Genomic DNA, 22,275 nt, shown 5'->3' on the forward strand with positions numbered 1-22,275 from the left:
AATTATATTTTAATTATTTGTCAGAATAATAATTATATTATTTGAGTGCTTTATGTAAAATAATTAAAATTCTTTAAATATGTTTTTTTTTTTATATTCATATAAAAAAAATATACATTAAATAATTAATGAGTTATTTTGTTAAATACTTTTATAAAATGGTTATTTGGTTAAATTTGTTTTGGGCTTTATTTTACATAATTTGAGGTTTGTAAGCGTGGGATTGCAGATTTATTAGTAATAAACTAACTTCTTATTCTTGCCCATAAAAAGAGACAAACACACTGAAGATTTTGTCTTGTATCAAAGGCATAAATAATCTGACATCCTGTGATGTCTTTTCAGTAATAAAGCCGTATTTTTCCCCTCTCTCTCTGCTAAGTGTGTGTGTGTGTCTTCGTGAACCCTTAAACCTCAGATATTTTACAGTCAGCAGGAATTATTTTGAGGTAATCGATGATGTCATAATGACCCAGAGTGAAATCTGAAGCCGTTGTCTTCCCTTGAGCACTGTAACCGTGTCTGTTAACTGACCCTGAGACCGTCAGACCTGTGCCCTTCTGCTCTACAAACATTACAAGATAAAACGATCCTCAAAGCAGCCGTAGGCTTCCTGCTTCAGGTGTTCAGAGCCTTGAACATACGTCTACAGCTCTGGTCTACAATCAGCTGATTGCTCCGGTTTAAAGAGTAACTCTTCACCTCTCCAAAAGCTTTACAAAGTAAAGGGGACTCTGGGGTCATTTGTGGAGGTGATGAGAAAAGAAAGAAAAGAAAATAGAGGTGAGGAGAAAAGAAAGGGTCAAACATGTGGAAGTCAGGACCCTTACCAAAAAGTAGTATACTTCAAGTTTATTTTATTAAGTATACTTAAGTAAAGTTCAAGTATATTTAGACTTTTTGTAAGTATAAGTCAAGTATACTTAAATGTCATTTTAAGTATATTTCTGAGAAGTACATAAAGCCCATTTCTGAGAAGTACATAAAAAGTCAACTAAAAGCATACTTTCCTATTTTTTAGTTTAAAAGAAGTATACTAATAGCACACTTGAATAAACTTCTTTTTCGTAAGGGGAGAAAAGAAAGAGGTGAAGTAAAGAAGTGTGATTGAGCGTGTGAGGGTTTTGTTGCAGCTAAAAAGCTAGAAAAGTCACTTTTTTTCTTTTCCCTTCAGTATATAAAATATAAGAGTGAAATAGGCGATTTATTACATTGATATATGTAACATTGACAGATATATTTAGTAAAACAAATATGGTCTTTTAGATAATCAGCAGCACGTGACAAAAACAGGACACGTACTAATATTTTTAACCGGGATTTGTCGCGATCTGCTGGTTATTATGAGAATCGATACGGGTTTTCAGGCACTTCATATGGAAAAAAATAACACAAATTATACATAATTTATTGTCTGCATTATATATTAAATTCTATCCACGGTATTACCATCTGATACATCATTATATCATAATAACCATCACAGTACTTTTTGTAAGGGGCTGACAAAATATTTCATCCCCCATTTAAAAAAGTTTAATGCGCCGTTAAATATTTAAAAAGAAAAATATAAAAATACAAAGAGTGAGAGATGACGTTTGGGGGTGTATTTAATAATTAATTAGGATCATAAAATAAGATTTTTAATAAATAAAAACAGAAATAATTAATGAGAAAAAAACATGAGATAAAAAAAAATAATAATAATTTATAATACAAATAGCCTACGGAAAATATAGTCCTAGAACAAGAGAGAAGACGGATGTGTGTAACGCTGCTGAAAATATGGTTGAAAAATATATTAATATTATTAAATTACATATAATTACTTATATTAATATAAGTATGTATTTAAAATTATTCAATTACATTAATATAATTATTTGTAAACAAATAATAATTGTGTCATTTGATATGGGGTGCTTAATGTAAAATAATGTGTATTACAAAAACAGTGTTAATTTATATCAAGATTTACATTAAATTTGTTTTTATTTAAGAGTTGCATTTAAATCCTGCTTTAAAAAAATATTCATTAAAGAATAATGTAGTAAATATTTGTTATACAATTTGTTATAAAAAAATATATATAAAATGGTTATTTGGCAAACCTTCCAAATGTGGCAGTTTTGGTTGCTTTTTCTGACAAAATTGGACTTTATTTTTCATAGTTTGAGGTTTGTTTGTGAGTGTGGGGTTGCAGAGTAAATATTCTTAATAAATAAAATTAGAAAGAGTTCACTTTTAATTTGACAGTTTGTGGGCGGTTACATAATTAATAATTTATGAGATAATAAAATGGGATAAAAATACGATAACAGATGAATTTATAAAACTGAATAAAAATATTTTAAATGGAAAATATAGTAACAGAACAAGAAAAAAGTGTGTGTGTGTGTGTGCGTGTGCGTGTGTTTGGTCTGCGTCACGCTGCTGTCATGTGACGGTCATGTGACTCCAGCTCACTTCCGACTCTGCGTGGAAGAGGAAAAAAGTTGCACGTCAGGAGTAAAAAAGTTTTTTTCTTTCGATCCATTCAGTGGAAAGTAGAAACGCAAAACCGTTTAAGCACATCTGCGTTTATCGGAGGATAAATAAGGTTGCGGTGCTGTTGTGTTCAGTGTGAATCGTGTAAATGCTCGGGATGTCCGCCAACAGTGTGTCGTATAACGAGCAGGGCTCGGTGGAGTCCGGCGTGGACGCGGCGCAGGAGAACAGCAGCATCCCCGGGGGCTTCAGCAGCGGCGGGGCCGCCTTCAGCCTCTTCAGCGCCGACTGCAAGAAGTAAGGAACCCGGAACACACACTCACATGATCTTTATTAATATGCGGTTCAGTTTCCTCAGTATACTGTGTGTAAAGTGTAGTTCCAGCATAGGACGAAGGTGTTTTAATGCATGTATGGGTGTCAGCTGATGCCCGAGTCCTGTGTGATACTGTAGGTTCATGGGACACGCCTCCTTTTTGTAAACTGCTAATTTGGGCTGTTAAACATATTGTGGGTGGTAATGTTAGGTTGGAACTTCATTATACTTCATTTGCAAGTTCAACTTCCTGTGTAATATTTGCATGAAGCGAAGATTAAGCAGCCTCACAGAGTTCTTACTTAAAGGCCAGTGTGAGAGAGTTTTGGGGCAGTGCACAGATTTGTCTTTGTACATTTCGGGTTAGCATTGTGTTGTCACACAATATTACATCTTAAAAAAAATACATATAAAATTGTATGTCTTTAGAACTTAAATATTCGTTTTTCATTGTTGATGCAAAGATATTGTCTGCCTTGACTGACATAATTTGATTTTAAGAGTTCTGTCGAATTTGCAAACATGCCTTGTGGGAGAGTTTTGCATAAGATTGTGATAAACTACAAACCAATCACTATTTAAAAAAAAAAAAAAAAAAAAAAAAAAAAAACATTGTTCTGTAGCAAAAGTGTCTATGAATTTATGAAATATATTTTTTTTTAAATAGGCCTATATAAAATCACCAACAAAATAAATCTTATAAACATAATAAATAACATTATTTATATACAGTACAGACCAAAAGTTTGGAAACATTACTATTTTTAATGTTTTTGAAAGAGTATGTTTAATGTTTTTGAAAGAAGTCATGCATTTATTTTGAGAGGATTAAATTGTGAAATATTTATTACAACTTAAAATAATAGTTTTCTATTTGATTATACTTTTAAAAAAATAGATAAATTTTCAGATCATTACTCCAGCCTTCAGTGTCACATGTAACATTCTAATCACATGATCATTTAGAAATTTCTAATATTCTGATTTATTTGTTGGAAACAAATAATATGAATAAAAGGTTGCATCTATTCAAAATAAAAAAAATTCTAAATAATATATATCTAATAATATATTTCTAATTTACTACACTTTTTTTTCAATTTAAATCCTTGTGAATAAAAGTATTGATTTTAGTTAAAAAAAAAAAAATTACTGATAGTGTATATAACAAAAATATTTATATTTTTAAAAACATAGCTTTCTCTTTTTTTTTTTTTTTACTTTTTATTTCATCAAAGTATCCTAAAAAAGTATCACATGTTTCTAAAAAATATTAAGCAGCAGAACTTATCCTTTGATAATGAATCATCTATTAGAATGATTTTGAAGGATCATGTGATATATCCCTAAAAATTTCAGCTTTGCATCAAGAAATAAATGATAATTTAAATTATAATAAATTTAAAAACAATTATTTTAAATTGTAATAATATATCACAATATTACATTTTTTTCTGTATTTTTGATCAAATAAAGAGAGAAAGAGGATAAATAAAGTGTTAGATAGATAAATAGAAGCACACACAAATATATACACAAAATTATATATTTATCAGAGGATAAATAAAGTGTTAGATAGATAAATAGATGCACACACGATTTTTATATGAAATTTTAATTTGATTAGAAAAAAGAAATATTTCTGGCAAAACTGGAGATATATAATAACATTTATTTAATAATAATAAAAAAGATAACATATTTTTCTTTCACTATATACAGATAAAATTAATAAGAAAGAAAATGAACTTATACTGACTACTTTAGAATGTTTTTGATTTAGAATATTTTATACAAGGAAAAAATAATTTTAAAGGAAAAAAAATAAAAAAAATAGTTGCAAAATGTAGCAAAAAAAAAGAGAGGAAATGCAAAGAATATTATATATTACAATATAATATATTTAATTTAATTTCTAGAAAATAAAAAATATATATTGCTAAAAAAAATGTTAAAAAAAATCCCATAATTCTCTGGTTGTTCAGTTTTTTTAATCTTGTGTTGTGTTGTAATCTAATGCGGGTGCTTGTTGCAGCCCTCCTTCTCCTCCAGGGGGCGGTATGGCTGTAATATCAGAGACCTATCTCTCTATCCTTTTGGTGCAGATATCACATCAGTATTAGTGAAACTATAACTGAAACAATACCTCTTCCAAACAACATTATAAATAAAAGTATTACATAAGGTGTCTTCATAAACCTCACACGAGCACATCACAGTAATTAATTGTATTGTCTCTAGTGTTTATCTACTCGGCCTCCGTGTTTGTCTTCTCCAGACTCTTTGTGAAGGCTGACGTCAAACCCTCATGTCCCCGTCCTGTGGGATCTTAATTCCATTTTTATTTAAGGGATCTGTTCCAACAGTTACAGTACTGAATGACAGGAAGTCTGTTGCTGCTTCCTACATTAATGAGCCTGTTAATTGTTTAATCTAATGGGACGTAAGAGAATCGTGTCATTTATTATGCGGCAAAAAGACTTCACTGCTGGTTAGATTGTATGGATTCCTTTCTGTTGTTAAGAGAGAATTGTTTCATCTGGTTGCTGGTTTGTGTGTGTGTGTGTGTGTGTGTGTTTTGGTATGTTGAAATCTATAACATAATTTAGGCCTAACTGAATTGTCACTTTCACATGACTGCAAGCAGAGGACTGAACTCATGAGGAAGGAGAGAGATGCATAAAAATGAGGCGCAGGGATAACAACACTGTTGGGATAGTTCACCAAAAAATTAAAATGATCATTATTTACTCACCTTTTTATATGTTGTGCCAAACCTGTATACTTTCTTCTGTGGAACCAACCACTGGATGTATTAGAATAAAAATGTGATATATATTTACACAGGTCTTTTTCATATTGTAACCTACATTTTAAAAGTAGTCCATACAACTGTTGCACTGTATTTCAAGTCATATGATAGCATTGTGTGATTAACAAATCAAAATTAAAGTCATTTTTCAATGACAGTCTTCCTCTCCAGTGAGCTGTTAATGCAAGAACCTGTTCAGTGAGTCAGTGAGTTGAACTAATTCATAAACAAATCACATTGATTCATGAACTAATTACTCAGTCCATTTTGTGAACTAGATCAACATCAGTCCCTTTGATTCATGAGAACCAGCTCAAAGCAATGCTTTGTTCGCTTCTATTCTCTAGTTCAACCCATTTAAACATCATTGACACATTCATCACAAATTCAACACAACACAAGAAGCTCACTGGAGGGCGATATAGGCTATATTTTTTTTGTTCAGCAAATAACAATTACAATTTTGTTCCATTTCTCTTATAAAGCTTTTATATGACTGCAGAAGTGATGCAAAATGGCTCAAAATACAGCGCGTGAGTCATATGAGCTACTTTGATTCAATAACTGAGTCAGTGATTCGAACAGTAATTCATGAACGAATCATGAATCATAAGAGCCTACTCAAAATAGTGTCTTATTCCTTGCTTCTGTTCTGTGATTCAATTCATTGAATGAGTTGATTCACTGAGTCATTTGCAGTTATTCTCGAATTAATAGAAGATTATGAGCAAATTACCACTTAAATTTCTGTTGTATGATTTCGAAAGACTTATATATAGAAGACTTAAATGTATATATATATTTGTAGGCCATGAGTCATTGGAATACTTTCATTTAAAAACCTGCTGTAAATTTGATTAATTCCTTTTGTTGATAAGAACATAAAAGAATGATTTGTTTACTGCTCCAGTTTTCAGGTTAAACTCATTTGATTCAGTGATTCAGTTGCAGCAGTTTTGGAGTCAACAGCTCACTAGAAGAGAGGTTTATCAGTAAATCATGGCTTCATTTCGGTCTGTTTCTCTTCAAAAGCTACCAAATGTCTTGACAGGACTCTGAATATACTGCACAAGTTGTATGGACTACTTTTTTGGACATTTTTGCAGCTTTAAAGCCAGTGTTCACTGAACTGTGAACAGCGCCGAAAGCGTTGTTTTGTGTTCCGCAGAATGAACAACAGTTGAGTGATTCTTGTTCAGTCCAACAGATTCAATCCAGCATTTTAAAACACATTTGCCTGGCCATGTTTGCTGCATATTCTTCCCGTTCCTGCCTCCGGTTTGCTATTTGGGTTTGAATTTTGTTTCAGACTTGTAATATTTTGTTGCCTTGGTTGGCAGGAGGAAGTTTCGCTTTATCAGGATAAGCAGAGCTAAGCAAAGAACGCGGTTCTGCAGAGCTGATGAAAGCCTCGGTCTGAAGATAAGAGCCTTTACGCTTCCTCTAAAGGGAGGTGACCACAGCCACGAAGAATTACCATGTCTGGAGTGGATATGAGTCACCTCAGCACTTTAGATGGTGCTCTTTTGACCTCAATGGGCTTCCTTTACATTTTACCCACTTCCTTTATTGGCTACAAGTCGCAACCGGCACTCAAAGGGACGCAGCTTGCAAGCTTTGGATCTTCAGAGCATCTCTCAACCTAATCGATACCTGAAGCGTCATCTTTCTTTAACAGAGAACCAAAAGCAAGAAGTTTCTTTGGCCAGCTGACCAGATCTCAGCAGAACGTTGAAGGAAATTAAAGGATTTCAGCCTTCAGGCCATGATAAGAGTGAAGCATTGTACCCTCGCTGGTCTCTCAGGGCTCATGGATATAATTGGTGTGTGATGGTCACACTGGATGGTTGTGCGACTGCTGCACATTAACCAGATGATCGAGGCAGGAGGATAGTGCTGTCTTGTCCCTCTCTGGTCTTCTCGACAGCATCGGTGGAAAGAAAGAAACCAGTAGACGTTGGCTTTCATTCACTGTCAGATTTTCTCTTGGCTTCAGCTTCTTCAACCTCGTCTTTTCGGTTGGTTTGGAGTCGTGTTTGTATAGATAAACCAGACTTGAGGAACTTCTTGCAATGAATGGCTCTATGCAAGGCTTTGTATGAATCATCTCGATCTTCTCTACTGCTGTGGTTTGTGATTTTTAGTAATTCTGTACACGTGTAAGATGAACGGAGGATTGGGCAGCTTGCGTTTGGAGGCCGTCGGAGTGATGCGAAACGCTCTCGTCTCGGCCGAGAGCCTTCAGCTCACACTAAAAACAGACTTCAGCTCAGAGGAACAGGCTCTGACCATCAAGCACAGCAGCGGTAATGAGGAGAAACCAAGCAGAGGTAAAGACAAAAAATCAAACAAATCCAAAAAAAAACTTAAAGAAAAATTATTATTCTAAAAAATAATTCAAACTTGTTTTAGAGATGGAAAAATTAGGCACGGATCTTTTTTTTTTCCTTTTTTTCTCCTTATTCATTCATTCATTCAAACATTCACATGATATGATGGTATGAACATCCTTATATTCCAGTTCTATTCCTTTGCTTAAATAATATCTGAACTATATCTCTGTGGCATGATAGCAAACTATCTTCAAGTTGTCTGAAGAATGTGGCTCTCACATGATACGACTGTAAATGACAGCACTGTGCAGATAGAGCAATGATCAGCGTTCGCTCAGAGTAATCTAATATGTCTTTGACTGTCTTCCATTAGCTTGAATTAGGATGTTTTTTCCTGAATTCTGTGTTTTTTTGGTGCTGAAGCCTAGGAATATTTGTTGTTTTTGTCAGCCGAAGCAACCTAAAGTATTTACTTGAATTACCTACTGTCAATAATAATAATAAAAATAAAGCATGTTCACAGTTCTCTGATGTCGGTTAATTGTAACATGACATGCAGGTAAAAAAATCACCTGTTTTTTTATTTTTAAATGATATATGAATTGCTCAGTTTACAGTTTATTATAATATTTATATCATATGATAATATTTTATATAATTTAGTTATAATATGAATGCAAATATAGAATTATATAATATAAATATATAGTTTATATACAAAACTTTAAATATGTATCAGTATACCATTTTATAATAAAATAGTTTAATTCTAAAAATAGATTCTAAAATACAATTATAAAAAATGTGTGTATATATATAATATATATATATATATATATATATATATATATATATATATATATATATATATATATATATATTTATGGATAATACGTATATTATTTGATTTTTATATATTTTATATAATTTTCAGTTTAGTTATAATATAAATGCAAATATATAATTACATAGTATAAATATATAGTTTATATACAAATCTTTAATTATGCATAAATATACCTTTTATAATAAAATATTTGTTCATTCTAAAAATAGATATAAAATAAAATTTAATTATAAAAATGTATGTGTATGTATATATGTGTGTGTGTGTGTGTATGGATAATACAGATATTATTTTATTTTAATTTTTATTTCATTTACAATAAAATAACTGAAGCTATTAACTAAGAGTGAATAATGGTAAATCACTGACATGGAACTGGAGTGAATTGATAGCCCTACTTTCATTTTAAGTAAAACTATATGGTTTAATATGGTGAATTTGCTGTAACGCTGAATCATTGGTTTCTCTGCAGGAATGAAGATCTGAAAGAGATGCTGGAAAGCAACAAAGAGTCTCTGAAGCTGGAGGCCATGAAGAGGATAGTTGGGGTACGTCATTCTGAGAGACAGAGATCTGGTATTAAAGGGATAGTTCACCAAAAAAATGTAAATGCGGGTAACCAAACACTTACTGGTCCCAATGACTTCCATAGTACTCTTTTTCTGTACTATGGTAGTAAAATGGGAACCAACAGCTGTTTGCTTACCAACATTCTTCATACTAAATGTTTTGATGTTCAACAGAAGAAAGAAATTCATACAGGTTTGGAACGACTCGAGGGTGAGTAAATGACAATTTTTATTTTTGGCTGAACTATCCCTTTAAGGTTTAGTCTCTGATTTTATGAATACATTCACTCCGCATCAGTGTGTTGTTGCTTCATTCTGTCTCATTAACATATTTATTTCTCTCTGTATAGTTGATTGCCAAAGGAAAGAATGCATCTGAACTTTTCCCAGCAGTGGTGAAGAATGTTGCAAGCAAAAACATTGAGGTAAGAAAAGATCTAAAATGTGCTGACACCCTCACATGAGTTTTCCTCACTGTGCTTTTTGCTTTGATCTGAGAGTGAAAATTGACTCCTGAACACAGGTGTTCGGCAGCTGTGAGGACCCCTGTAGATGGGGGTTATTTTTGATCAGGCATCCGACAGGGAAGCCCTTGTTGCTGAAGAATGAATGTTTAGATGGAACGGAGATTGTCTGGACAGGATGATGGAAAGACATGAGAGGTGGTTGGGAAAAACGTCTTGATTGAAGAAGACGACTGTTTTTTTGAGGGGCCAGTGTGTAATTGGTGGTCCAAGGGTCCAGTCATGTTCTCTCTGTCTCCCCTTACGTCTGGTGCTCCACGCTGGGCAGCTGTGTACTGAACGCTGTCTCTCTCTGGAGCTCAGAGACTTGGGGATGCTGCCATTGATCCACACACACACACACACACACACACACACACACACACAAACAAACACACACGAGACGAGACCACAGGTGTGACCATTGATCCACTCACTGCAGGGCCATATACACATGCACACACACGCGCACAAACACACACATGCACACACACACAAAAAAACACTCATGTATTTGACCCTTCAGTAAGCTCCACCCCTGCTTTGTTATATTATTATTACAATTTTTTTATTATTATTATTTACTTTGTTTAATTTTTTTTATTATTTTGCTATTTACTTCTTTTTAAATTATGCAGTAACATTGAAAAAAATTTATACCATTGACCCCCACAAATGTTAAGGGATTGTAATTTTTGTTGTGTTGTGGTTTTCATTATAATAATAATGAAATAATGTATTTTTTAAAATTATTTTAATATATTATTTTATTATTTTATTTTCATTTTTAATTTACTTTTATTTTAATTTGTTGGTTTTATTTTATTTAATGTATATATTTTATAATATTTATATAATATAATTTTTTTTATTTTCGGGTGGATCCTCTTGAGGCCCTTGAAATTCTGCTTTAATCCACAGAGTGCACTTTTATGATCTATTTAAAGCACAGTGGCTTTTTTGGGGTTATTTGTGCCCCTATTATAAATGACCCAGCAACAACAATCTTGCATGAAAAAAGCAATCCCTCTCTCCATCAGGTTTCTTTTTCTGTTCCTCATATAATTCTGCTTCATAAATGCCAGCGTTTAATTTAGTCACTGTCTAATTAACATGTGCACGGCTGCTCCAATTCCTGATCAGCAGGCCGCTGTATGTAAATGTGATTAACCAAAGGGGCAGATGGGTAATGTCTCTCTTTATGAAGTGAGTGATGTTTTTCCATTTGGCTGGTAATCGCTGTGGTGATGATGATGGAATGCGTCGTCGTGACTCCCTGATCGCTAATGACCTCTCGTCACCCCAAGAGCTGGACGCAATGATACGGAGAGCCGACCTTTGACCCTTCACCTTTGAGCACAAGCTGATCAGACCGTTTCATGATAGACTCAGAGATATTAAGATGGCAAATGAGTTTGTTAAAGCTGGGATTGGATGACGAGTGTTTATCTACTTCTTAAAGTTATCTGGGTTTCTGTAGGAAACTTAAACAAACAAAAGCAAATGAACCCAGAATAATGAAGAAGAACTGGACAGTTTTTGATGTTTAGTTTATTTGTGTATGCATGTTTTAGCTGAAGAAGCTGGTGTACGTGTACCTCGTGCGGTATGCAGAGGAACAGCAGGATCTCGCTCTCCTGTCAATCAGCACCTTTCAGCGGGCACTCAAGGTAAGTCCCGCCCCTTTCCTCTCCCATGATGCTCTTTTTGCGCTTTACATGATTCATCAAAATAAAACCAAAATTACAATACGGCATTGTGAGATTATCAAATCACAAAGGCTGCAATTCCGTTAAATAAATACACTGCTCTTTTCAGTCAAAATAAAGTTTCATGATTTGATGTTTGAGAATGATGAAATTAAAACAGCTATAAATATTAGTATTGTAATTTTACAGTTGTACTGTCAAACTAATTATTATCTTTTTTAGTTTTTAGTAATTTTTATATTTTTTATTTTAAACTTATTTTATTTCAGCTAGTTGCCAAAACAACATTTATCATTTTCATTTTGTTTATGTAGTTAAAAGACTAAAACCAAAAATTAAATTTCTAAAAACTATATATAAATATTTAAAAAAAAAGTATAATAAAATAAAAAAAACACAAAAATGGCTTCAACCAATATGAAAGTTTAATGGTTTAACATTTGAAAATGAAGAAATTCAGACACCATTTTTAATTTTATAGTTGCAACGTAAAATAAAATTCTTCTTATTATATAGTTTTTCTTAAATACAATTTTTATTTTATTTTAGTATAAATATATTGTATAGTAGTAATAGTATTTTTTTAGGAATAAAAACAACAATATTATTATTATTATTTTTTATTTTTTTCAAATCCTGCAGCCATTGTCTCCTCCCATTTTTCTCTGACCTTTTGTGCATGAAGGTTTTGCCTGTATTTTTGATCAGCTTAAACACGTTTTTTAATCATTGGTGTGTGTGCAGGATCCCAATCAGCTGATCAGAGCGAGCGCTCTCAGGGTCCTGTCCAGCATCAGAGTTCCCATCATCGTCCCCATCATGATGCTGGCCATCAAAGAAGCAGCCACCGACCTTTCACCTTACGTCCGGAAAACCGCCGCTCACGCCATTCAGAAGCTCTACAGGTAATACACACATTCACACAGATGTGGTGGCTGAATGTTAACGAGCGAGTGTTATACAGAGGTCTCTGATTTTGTCTTCCAGTCTGGACCCGGATCAGAAAGAGCATCTGATCGAAGTGATTGAGAAACTCCTGAAAGACAAAAGCACGGTAAAATATCTTGACATTCACACAAACATGACCAAAATGTTGTTAGTGATTAAAATGGTCTGTTAAATTAAACTGTTTTTGCATTCAAACTGGAAACAAATGCATGTTTACTAAGCCTTTTTTTATCATATATTGCACTACATTGAATTTAAAATTAAAAAATATAATTTTATTTATTTATCATAAAAATGTAAAAATATTTTAAATTGATAACTAAAAAATATTTATTTTTATCTATTATTTTTCTGTTTTTGAGTTTGTTTGGAAGGTTGTTATTATAGTTAAAACCATAAAAAATGAACTCAAAAAAAAAAAACAAAAAAAGCAATACAACATAAAATGTAAAAAGCAAAAAAGCTAGTTGCCACAAGGAGCCAAAAAGTAGTAAAGCAAAATAAAAGGAATGCAATAAAATACAACATTAAAAGTAATACAATAATTAAATTAAATTATTAAATTAAATTCCACTTCTAAACACTGGTGAGCAATTAAATAAATCAATGCATGGGATTAAAATAAATTGGAATTTTTTTTTAATCTGCCCTGTACAATATTGCAAAACATTGCAATGGCTTACACAGCTCTAGCAGTGTGAAACTGGCTGGTTTTTACAATCTGACTAGCTATATTCTTAAAAGCTGTTGTTGACAAAAAATTATTATAAATATACAAATGAGTTTAATGCATAGTCTAACATTAACTTAAAGTTACAGCATGCAACCACTAGATGGCGCAACAACACCACTTTCATTTCTGTCTCACTTTCCTCTATCAGTATTCCTCTCTCTATCTAAAACACTTCTGGCAGTAAAATAAACACTGAGCTCAAAACAGTTCCACCAGGGCCTTGGACAAAGTCTCAGCAGGAAATTATCTTAACACATCCACTGGACTTGGTCGTTGTTGCTGGCCTCAAATCTGAGTTATGTATGTGGGGTTTCTGCTCACGTTGTCATGTTTTTTAGCACTGTCCTCATAGGCTTTTAGTGCAGAGCTGTATTTCACCTGTAGAGCTTCCCGAATATGCACTGGAAATGTTTATTGTGACATAATAGACATCTCTACGAGCTTCCCCTGTACGCTGCTAAAGGAAGCTCACTGGGATGTGTTGCCATTGATGAAATATGAGCGCGTGTGTGTCTTCAGTCTGACGGCAAGCACAGCATCAATCACAGCCGCGTCGTTCCAGCGTCTCTCTCTGTCTCTCCTCGCTCGCTGATGACCCAGCATTCCCTGTTTCCTCTCCCTTCAGTGCGGCCCGGCCTTAATTAGAATTCATGACAAAATGGATCCTGGGAAACGTCCTGTACCCTTCATAATTTTACAGGAAATTTATTGTTATTAGAGAAACCATTTGCTTAGTGTGATTTTTCCATTAAGGTCTTGTCAAGCAGCAGAGATAGCAGAGGTTTGTTGATGAGGGGTGTGTAAGTAAGAGCGTTGTTGATGGTGGATGGAGTTTACCTTGGAGCTCTTGTTGGGTAATATGGGGACAGATAGATGGGGAGACGCTAAAGATGAGCGGTAAAAAGAGTAAATCCAAAGATAGACCAAAAATATAAAAGTAAACAAAAGAAATTAAGACTTTTGACTGCCTTGCCTTTTCCATAACAAACGTTTCTACATAATGTTAATGTTCTAATTTAATGTTAATCTGACTTCTTTTAGATTACTTTTAGATTACTTTTGACCTAACTCATGTATCTCATAGACTTGAATGGGATTATTGTGTACAATATTGATTAATAGTACACGATTGATATTTATCAGCATTTTATAGTAATGGAAAGAAGAATTAAAATTAAAGTTCATGTTAAGGAGCCAATAAATTACAAATAAAATAAGAAAGATGTATATAAATTAGATTGAGATTATTTGTGTGTGTAAAATAATATTGTATTTATTCAAATTGATATGAATTTGTTAAGTGTAACAAGAATTAATTTTAAAAAAATAAAATCAATATGTATATTATATAATAGATAAATATAAAAGTATACATTATATATAATAGCTTAAATAATTTATTTGTAAATTGTTTATCAGAACAATTATATATGTATATATGTATATATATAATACTTCATATACACATATATGTATGTATACATATAAAAATAAAATAATAATAATAATAATATAAATAAATAATATTAATAATAAATATGTATTATATAAAAATAAAATATGTCAAAATATTTATATAAAAAAAAAATCAAAATATTTATTGGTATATATATATATATATATATGTATATTATATATATATATATATATATATATATATATATATATATAACATTTTCTCAATTCACCTGCCACTGGCTGATGTGGCAAAAAGTTAATTTTGCACCCTTTTTGTAAGTGATCAGTTACATGTAATTTTCTTCCTCGGAGCTGGAGCTGAAGTCACATGATGATGAATGAAGCACCTGACCTGCTCAAGCTCTCTCTCTCTCTGTTGTTTTCACACACTCTCTCTCATATACTGTAGTTCATTAGTCTAAAGTGAGAGTGGTGGGTTATATTAGCTTGGTGGGAAGCAGAACAGGTTGTCATCTTCCAAGCATCTGTTTGTTTTGAGACCACACTGAGGTTTGTAATTACGACGCATATATAACCTAATCAGCTTAATTTGCAATTATAAACCTCCAGCACAACTTTAGGGTTGCTGCAGGAGAAGCGGGTGAGTGATAATTGCCCAGACACTGTAGAGGTGTGTGTGTGTGTGCAGCATATGTTTGTGTGTGTCTCCACAGTTTTATAACTTTAGACACAGTGTAATAGTGAATGTGTACAGATGCTTTTGTTCTTCTTTTCATGTTTGTGCAAATGTAATATATATTTATAGCAAGGTTCAGTTAGGTAAAATTACAATACAATACCAGTCAATATTCAAACCGACACTTTCCACATGAGTACCGAAACATAAAACTAATATTTGTGTGTGTTGATATATACTGTATATATATGTATATGTATGTATATATGTGTGTGTGTGTGTGTGCACATGTACTAACCACTCAGATTTAAATGTTACATTCTTGCTTTCTTGGTTTTGTTTTTCTTTTTAATTTTTGTGTTTGTTTATACACTTTAATTTTTGTTTATCTCAGATAAATCAATATAATTGAAATATAATGTTTCTCTAATGATCTCTAATGGATTGTTTGAATCACTGGTCTGTTGGTTTGTCATTCAGGTGCACAAATATTTATGGGTAGTTTGGGTTTTTTAGTGGATCATTAATTGTTGCTTGAACATTTCATAACCATTTAATTCTCTTATAAATTATTATCATGTCTAAAAACACAAAATATTTGATCTTGTGCAAATTGGGATTATTTTTCCACGCCTGAACAATTGAATTATTGAGAGTGTAATTTAATTAGTCCAGAATATATCAATAGCCCAGAGTCATTTATTTCACTGATACCATATTTATTATTGTTATATTTTTATATTTATCATTAGTTTTTATGAATATATATATATTGTTTTACTATAGTTTTTAACATATATAAAAAAATATATTAATTTAAAATTCTTTATTTTATATATATATATATATATATATATATATATATATAAAGAGAGACATTTTTCAGATTTTTGTCCCTAAAATACTCTTGTATGTACAACTATTAAATGTCTTGTTTTAAAACAGCCACTAATATTGAGAATTCATGTAATATTCAGACTTAAACTAATATTCAGAATGAGTTGATTGACACCCCTGGAATCTGTAACAACCAATCAAAATGAAGAACTCTAAACTTAATTTTACTAGTGTACCACAGAGTGAAAAAACACTTTCTGAAAAGACTTCTAAACCTTTCTGTTTGTCATGTGTTTTTTGTAGCTGGTTGCCGGCAGCGTGGTGATGGCGTTTGAGGAGGTCTGTCCGGACCGGATCGACCTGATCCATAAGAACTATCGGAAGCTGTGCAACCTGCTGGTGGACGTGGAGGAGTGGGGTCAGGTGGTCATCATACACATGCTGACACGATACGCCAGGACGCAGTTTGTCAGCCCGTGGAGAGAGGTGAGTTACTGTCTGTGTGTTTCAGCACAGACAGTATTTAATTATTATTTCACATATTTTTAAAGCTCAGCTATCAAGATTAGTGGTTTCATTTGAACACAAGATTGCTGCTTAAATATTTTACTATTTTACTATCTTATTTTCATTTTGTTTTCTTTTTCAATGCTAGCATTGAGGGTTTCAGGTAGGAAGGAGGGATTGAGAGGACTATATATTGTAACTCTGACTGGTGTTATGTGATTGTTTCACAAGAGAAAGTTGCTGGTTTAATGATCTCTGGATTTTTTTAGATGTTTTTATTTAATAATTGTGTGTGTGATTGTAGGACGCCATGTTTGACGAGAACAATGAGAAAGCGTTTTATGATTCAGAGGAGGAAAGGAAAGTGGAGCAGACCAGACCGTACATCATGGATCCAGACCACAGACTCCTGCTCAGAAACACTAAACCACTGTTACAGAGCAGAAACAAAATCTATCATATTAAAAACAGTAATTATACTATAATATTAAGTAACACACCACACACAAACAAACACACACACACACACACAAGGAATACTCTTGGATAATATTCTTGGACCAAATCTATCATATTAAAAACTAATTATTTAAAAACTAAATATTAAGTAACTTCTGCAATTTTAAATATAGATACAGCAATATGAATTGTTATTATTGTTGTTTTTATTATTATATAAATATTTTAAAAGTTAATATAGTAATATATAATATGTTTATTATTTATTAATAATTAAAATCTTTATTAATTTTTTGAACATTATTATTATTATTAAAGATATATTAATATATTACATTCAATATAGTTTGAGCATAATATATAAAAGGCATAAGTATATATAACTAGAGCATAATTATATAATAAATACTAATAAAGCAAATATTCTTAAAGTGGCATGTATTATCAATAATAAACATTTTTGCCATTTAGAATTTTTATACAACACTAATAATCATAATTATTGTTTCATATTCTTGTATCAATATTAGTTAAAGTAAATAATAATAATTACAATTATTATTATTATTATTATTAAGAGATAGGAATCTAATATAGTTTAGCATTTAATATTAAATATGAATATATTAAATATTATAAATGTAACAATTCCAAATGGTAATATTATTGCATTATATAATTTATTAATTTATATATAACAACATTTTTTTATGATCATAAAAAACACCACAAAACATCACAACTCTACTATTAATTCATATTTAATCTGTAACATTCCTTTAAGATGCTCACATATTTCCATTTCCTCACACATCTTCACTCTTCAGTTTTCTCTTTCTCCCTCTCTTATGCTCATTCCTGGTCAACTCTGAGCAATAGCGAAGGCCTTCAGGATGCATCTGAGTGTGTGTTTTGTGTTTAAGTGCGAGTGTGTGTGTTTGTACATCAGAATGTTAGTGGGACCAAGGCTGTATCAGAGCAAACTCCATCATGTTTCACACACTCAGCCTTAAAAATGTGCTCAGAAAATGTTATTCCCTCCTACATCACACACACAGGGTGACTCAAGTGCTCCATCAACCTGGAAGCTCAAGGTCTCTGTGTATGTGTGTTTTTTTGTAGTGTGTGTGATATGTTTTGATTAAAACTTGTCCTGCTTTGTTCTACACTCAGTCTGCACTCTGTCTTTATCAGCTCTCTCTCTCTCTCTCTGCTGCTTTAGCGGTTGATGTGTTGAAGTCTGCTGTCCTGTTCATATATTGGGGTCAAAGTAATTTGGGGAAGACAAAATCATTACATACATTGAAGGCTTCCTAATCTATCACCATCTATCTCTTTTTCAACCTCACTCAAGCCCTCCTCTTCCTCTTTCTCTCACTTCACATGTCACTGGGACTCTCCAGCGCGTCTTCCATTAAACTGTCTCTCTTTCATGAGCTACTTTTTATGTCCACTTGTCTTTTTCTCACCTTTCTCTCCCTTTGTAAAAACATACCATGGAAAACCCATGATAATATTGTGTTTTAGTTTCTTGGTATTCTTTTAAGTATCTCACATTTAACATTTTAAGACATAGCTCTTTTTTTCTAACATGAATCCTCTCTCTTTGTCAGGTTGTGATGGCAGTATCTCAGCTTTACTGGCATTTGGCTCCTAAACATGAACTTAGCATCATCACCAAGTCCCTGGTGAGGCTCTTGAGGAGCCACAGGTAACACATGCACACTATGAGATCACGAGACGGAGATGATATTACAATCAAATCTGCCGATCTAATTCCTGTTTTTGTGGTCATTCTCGGCTCTTTTAGGGAAGTTCAGTACGTTGTGTTGCAGAACATCGCCACCATGTCCATTCAGAGGAAGGTACAGACTCACTGAAACATTCATCCTGCTTTTCTCATGAAATCTGAACATGTTATGAACAATGTTAATGATTTAGAATCAGCTTGGCCTAAATGTGTTAGTCCACTTCAGGTGCTTATTCTGAGGTAAAATCAGAGGTGGGCCTCAGTTCTGAAGGACATCATAAGGCAATAAATTGCAAGGTTAGATCTGAGGTAAACACTGAGGTAAAATCAGAGCTGGACCTTAATTTTGAGGGATATCATGAAGTAAAATATAAAATAAATCATAAGGTAAGATCTGAGGCAAACAGTGAGGTAGAATCAGAGGTAGTCCTCAATTCTGAGAGAAGTCATGAGGTAAAATATGGAGTAACTTGCGAGGTAAGTTCTGAGGTAAAATCAAAGGGTAGGCTTCAGTTCTGAAGGAATGATCTTGATTAAATTTCAAGGTAAGATCAGAGGTAAACAATGAGGTAAAATCGGGTAAAATATAAATGAGGTATGAGGCAAAATGTAGATTAAATTTCAAGATCTGAGGTAAACAATGAAATTGATGAAATCAGAAGTAGGCCTCAATTCTGAGAGAAATCATGAGGTAATATATGAAGTAAACCATACAGTAAATTCTGAGGTAAAAATCCAAGGTAGTCCACAAATCTGAGGGAAATCAAAATCTAAAATAAATCATGAGAAAAAATAAGAAAAATGAGGTGAAATCAGAGGTAGGCCTCAATTCTGAGAGAAATCATGAGGTAAAATATGAAGTAAATCTTACAAAAAGTTCTGAGGTAAAATTAGAGGCTTCAACTATGTATGCCAACTGAGGGTAATATCTGACATAAACTGTGTGATAAAAATCTAATGCATCTTTTGAGCTAAGCACGGAGTTAAAATCTGAGGTAAACGCCTAAATTAAGCCTCGAATAAACTGAGGTAGTGTCTGAGGAAAACCTTAAGGTAAAAATATTGGTTGAGGTAAACACGCAATTGAAACGTGAGCTCTGTTGAAAAAATCCAGCATATGCTGGTTAGGTAGGTTTTAAAGCTGGGATGCTGGTTTAAGCTGGTCCTTAGCTGGTCATGTGCTGGTCCTACCAGTTTAGGACCAGCACATGACCAGCTAAGGATCAGTTTAAACCAGCTAAGAACCATCTTAAACCAGCTCATGACCAGCTAAGGACCAGCTTAAACCAGCTCAAACCAGCATCCCAGCTTTAAAACCTACTTAACCAGCATATGCTGTTTTTTTCAACAGATGCGTAAATTAGTCATGAAATAATCTGAGGTAATGTATGAGGAAAACTTTGAGGTAAAACCTGAGGTACTGTTGAGGTAAACCGACTGGAAATTAGAGCTAACATTTTTAAGTCAATTAATATCATCTGAGATGAATACTAAAGGTAAAATCTGAGTACAGTAGGTCTACATTTTGAGAAATTATCTTAAACCATTTGTTAAGAAAAACCCTATGTAGGTAAAAAAGTGAGGGTAATTTCTGAGGTAAATGTAGATGTAGAATCTGAGCAGTCTTGTCTTGAGGTGATGACTGCAGATAAAAATCAAGAATCTGAAGTACTACAATCTGAGATAGACCTGAGGTAATGTCTGTGGTGTTTTTTAGGGGATGTTTGAGCCCTTCATGAAGAGCTTCTATGTGAGGTCTACAGATGCAACACACATCAAAACACTCAAGGTAAAACACTGACTTACCTTCATGTGTCTTTTCTGCTTGCTTGCTGAGGTTTTGTTGCTTATTTTTGCTTTTGTTTAAATCCTTCAGCTGGAGATTTTGACTAACCTGGCTAATGAAGCAAACATCTCCACCATACTGAGAGAATTCCAGGTAAAGTTTCATAGATTCAATTGATCCTGAAGGGGAAAAACTCAAGTTTGGGAATAATTACGAGTAATTTTATGAGTGTGAATAATTCTATGATACCTAATAACCCTGCCTGGGTGGGCAGCTCACTAGCTTTAGAAACGCAGCTGAGGAATAGCAGCTTTAAGCAGTTGTATGTGTGTTCCAGACTTATGTGAAGAGTCAGGATAAGGCGTTCGCGGCGGCCACCATCCAAGCCATCGGCCGTTGTGCCACTAACATCTCTGAGGTGACTGACACCTGCCTCAACGGCCTGGTCCTGCTGCTGTCCAACAGAGACGGTAATCACACACATACTGAAGTTATCGTTTAGTTATTAGACAGTGCTTCTGGTTTCCTGCCAATGGCAATATATCTTGAAGTTCAATGTCCTGATCGTCAGTGACAAAACTGATACAGACATTATCACCACAGATGAAAAATTTTAATATTCTTTCTGACAAATACATGTCATAGTCTCAGTGATTCATAAAACTCCTCAAAGAACATGCTTTGAACTTTAAACAATATGATTAGTAATTACGTATTAGAAATGATGTACGTTTGTGTGTGTGTGGATTTATTTTTATATATAATATAATTTGTTCATATTTACTGAAGGGGAAGATTAGAAAACATATTCTAAAAGAACACCCATTTTTGAATTATATTAGACAATGTAAAATATAAGATATAAAATATATGAATGGACCATTTTAAAAGGATTTCTTCTAGAAATAATTTTAGAATTTTTATCAAGCATTAAATTGAAAGATTCTATAGAATTGTTATTATTACTATTGTTGTTATTTTTAGTAGATATGTATATTTTTGTATGTTGATGTTGCTGTTCGTGACGTTAAATCATAAATCAAAATATGAATTAAATATTGTTAAATATAATTAAAAATGGATCAATAAGGATGACAGCATTACATTTAAAATACATTAAAGTGCATACAATGTTCAACTGATAAAAGTAGAAAACACTTAATATGTAGTTTCTTAAAGATTTATAAATATTTTATTCTAAAATATGGTACACTGCAGCATTTACCTACAAAATGGATCACAAGGACTTGAACGAATCGATTCACTAAAATAACTCACTGAAGCGAAGACATTACTTATAGTGTGTATTAATTCCGCATCTCAAAAATTTAAAGTTGCTGCTTAGTTACTCCTCAACACTGGTTACTTCAGTTAGTTATTGTTACTACAGTAAAAACATAGTATATTGGACTATCAGTGTATTCATGCATTTCTTCTCTTTGTAGAGACTGTTGTCGCTGAAAGCGTCGTAGTCATCAAGAAACTTCTGCAGACTCAGCCATCACAGCACAGTGACATCATCAAACACATGGCCAAACTCTTCGACAACATCACTGTGAGACACGAGTGCAATGTTACACAACT

The 22,275-nt window shown here is 32.9% G+C and overlaps 1 protein-coding gene across 1 annotated transcript in view; it reads left to right on the top strand.

Moving 5' to 3' along the window:
- The first annotated feature begins 2,439 nt into the window (after positions 1 to 2,439).
- Positions 2,440 to 22,275, top strand: part of ap3b1a (adaptor related protein complex 3 subunit beta 1a) — a 53,879-nt gene continuing 34,043 nt past the window's right edge. Inside the window, exons 1-14 of the mRNA XM_042778653.1 lie at positions 2,440 to 2,784; positions 9,268 to 9,343; positions 9,715 to 9,789; positions 11,442 to 11,537; positions 12,321 to 12,481; positions 12,564 to 12,630; positions 16,493 to 16,675; positions 17,001 to 17,145; positions 18,764 to 18,866; positions 18,966 to 19,020; positions 20,623 to 20,694; positions 20,782 to 20,844; positions 21,029 to 21,161; positions 22,137 to 22,246. Of these exons, the coding sequence (XP_042634587.1) occupies positions 2,636 to 2,784; positions 9,268 to 9,343; positions 9,715 to 9,789; positions 11,442 to 11,537; positions 12,321 to 12,481; positions 12,564 to 12,630; positions 16,493 to 16,675; positions 17,001 to 17,145; positions 18,764 to 18,866; positions 18,966 to 19,020; positions 20,623 to 20,694; positions 20,782 to 20,844; positions 21,029 to 21,161; positions 22,137 to 22,246 (1,488 nt within the window). The 5' untranslated portion in view covers positions 2,440 to 2,635. The remainder of the gene's footprint in view (positions 2,785 to 9,267; positions 9,344 to 9,714; positions 9,790 to 11,441; positions 11,538 to 12,320; positions 12,482 to 12,563; positions 12,631 to 16,492; positions 16,676 to 17,000; positions 17,146 to 18,763; positions 18,867 to 18,965; positions 19,021 to 20,622; positions 20,695 to 20,781; positions 20,845 to 21,028; positions 21,162 to 22,136; positions 22,247 to 22,275) is intronic.

Source organism: Cyprinus carpio, chromosome A21 (genome assembly GCF_018340385.1).
Source record: "Cyprinus carpio isolate SPL01 chromosome A21, ASM1834038v1, whole genome shotgun sequence".
In the NCBI taxonomy this organism is placed as follows: domain Eukaryota; kingdom Metazoa; phylum Chordata; class Actinopteri; order Cypriniformes; family Cyprinidae; genus Cyprinus; species Cyprinus carpio.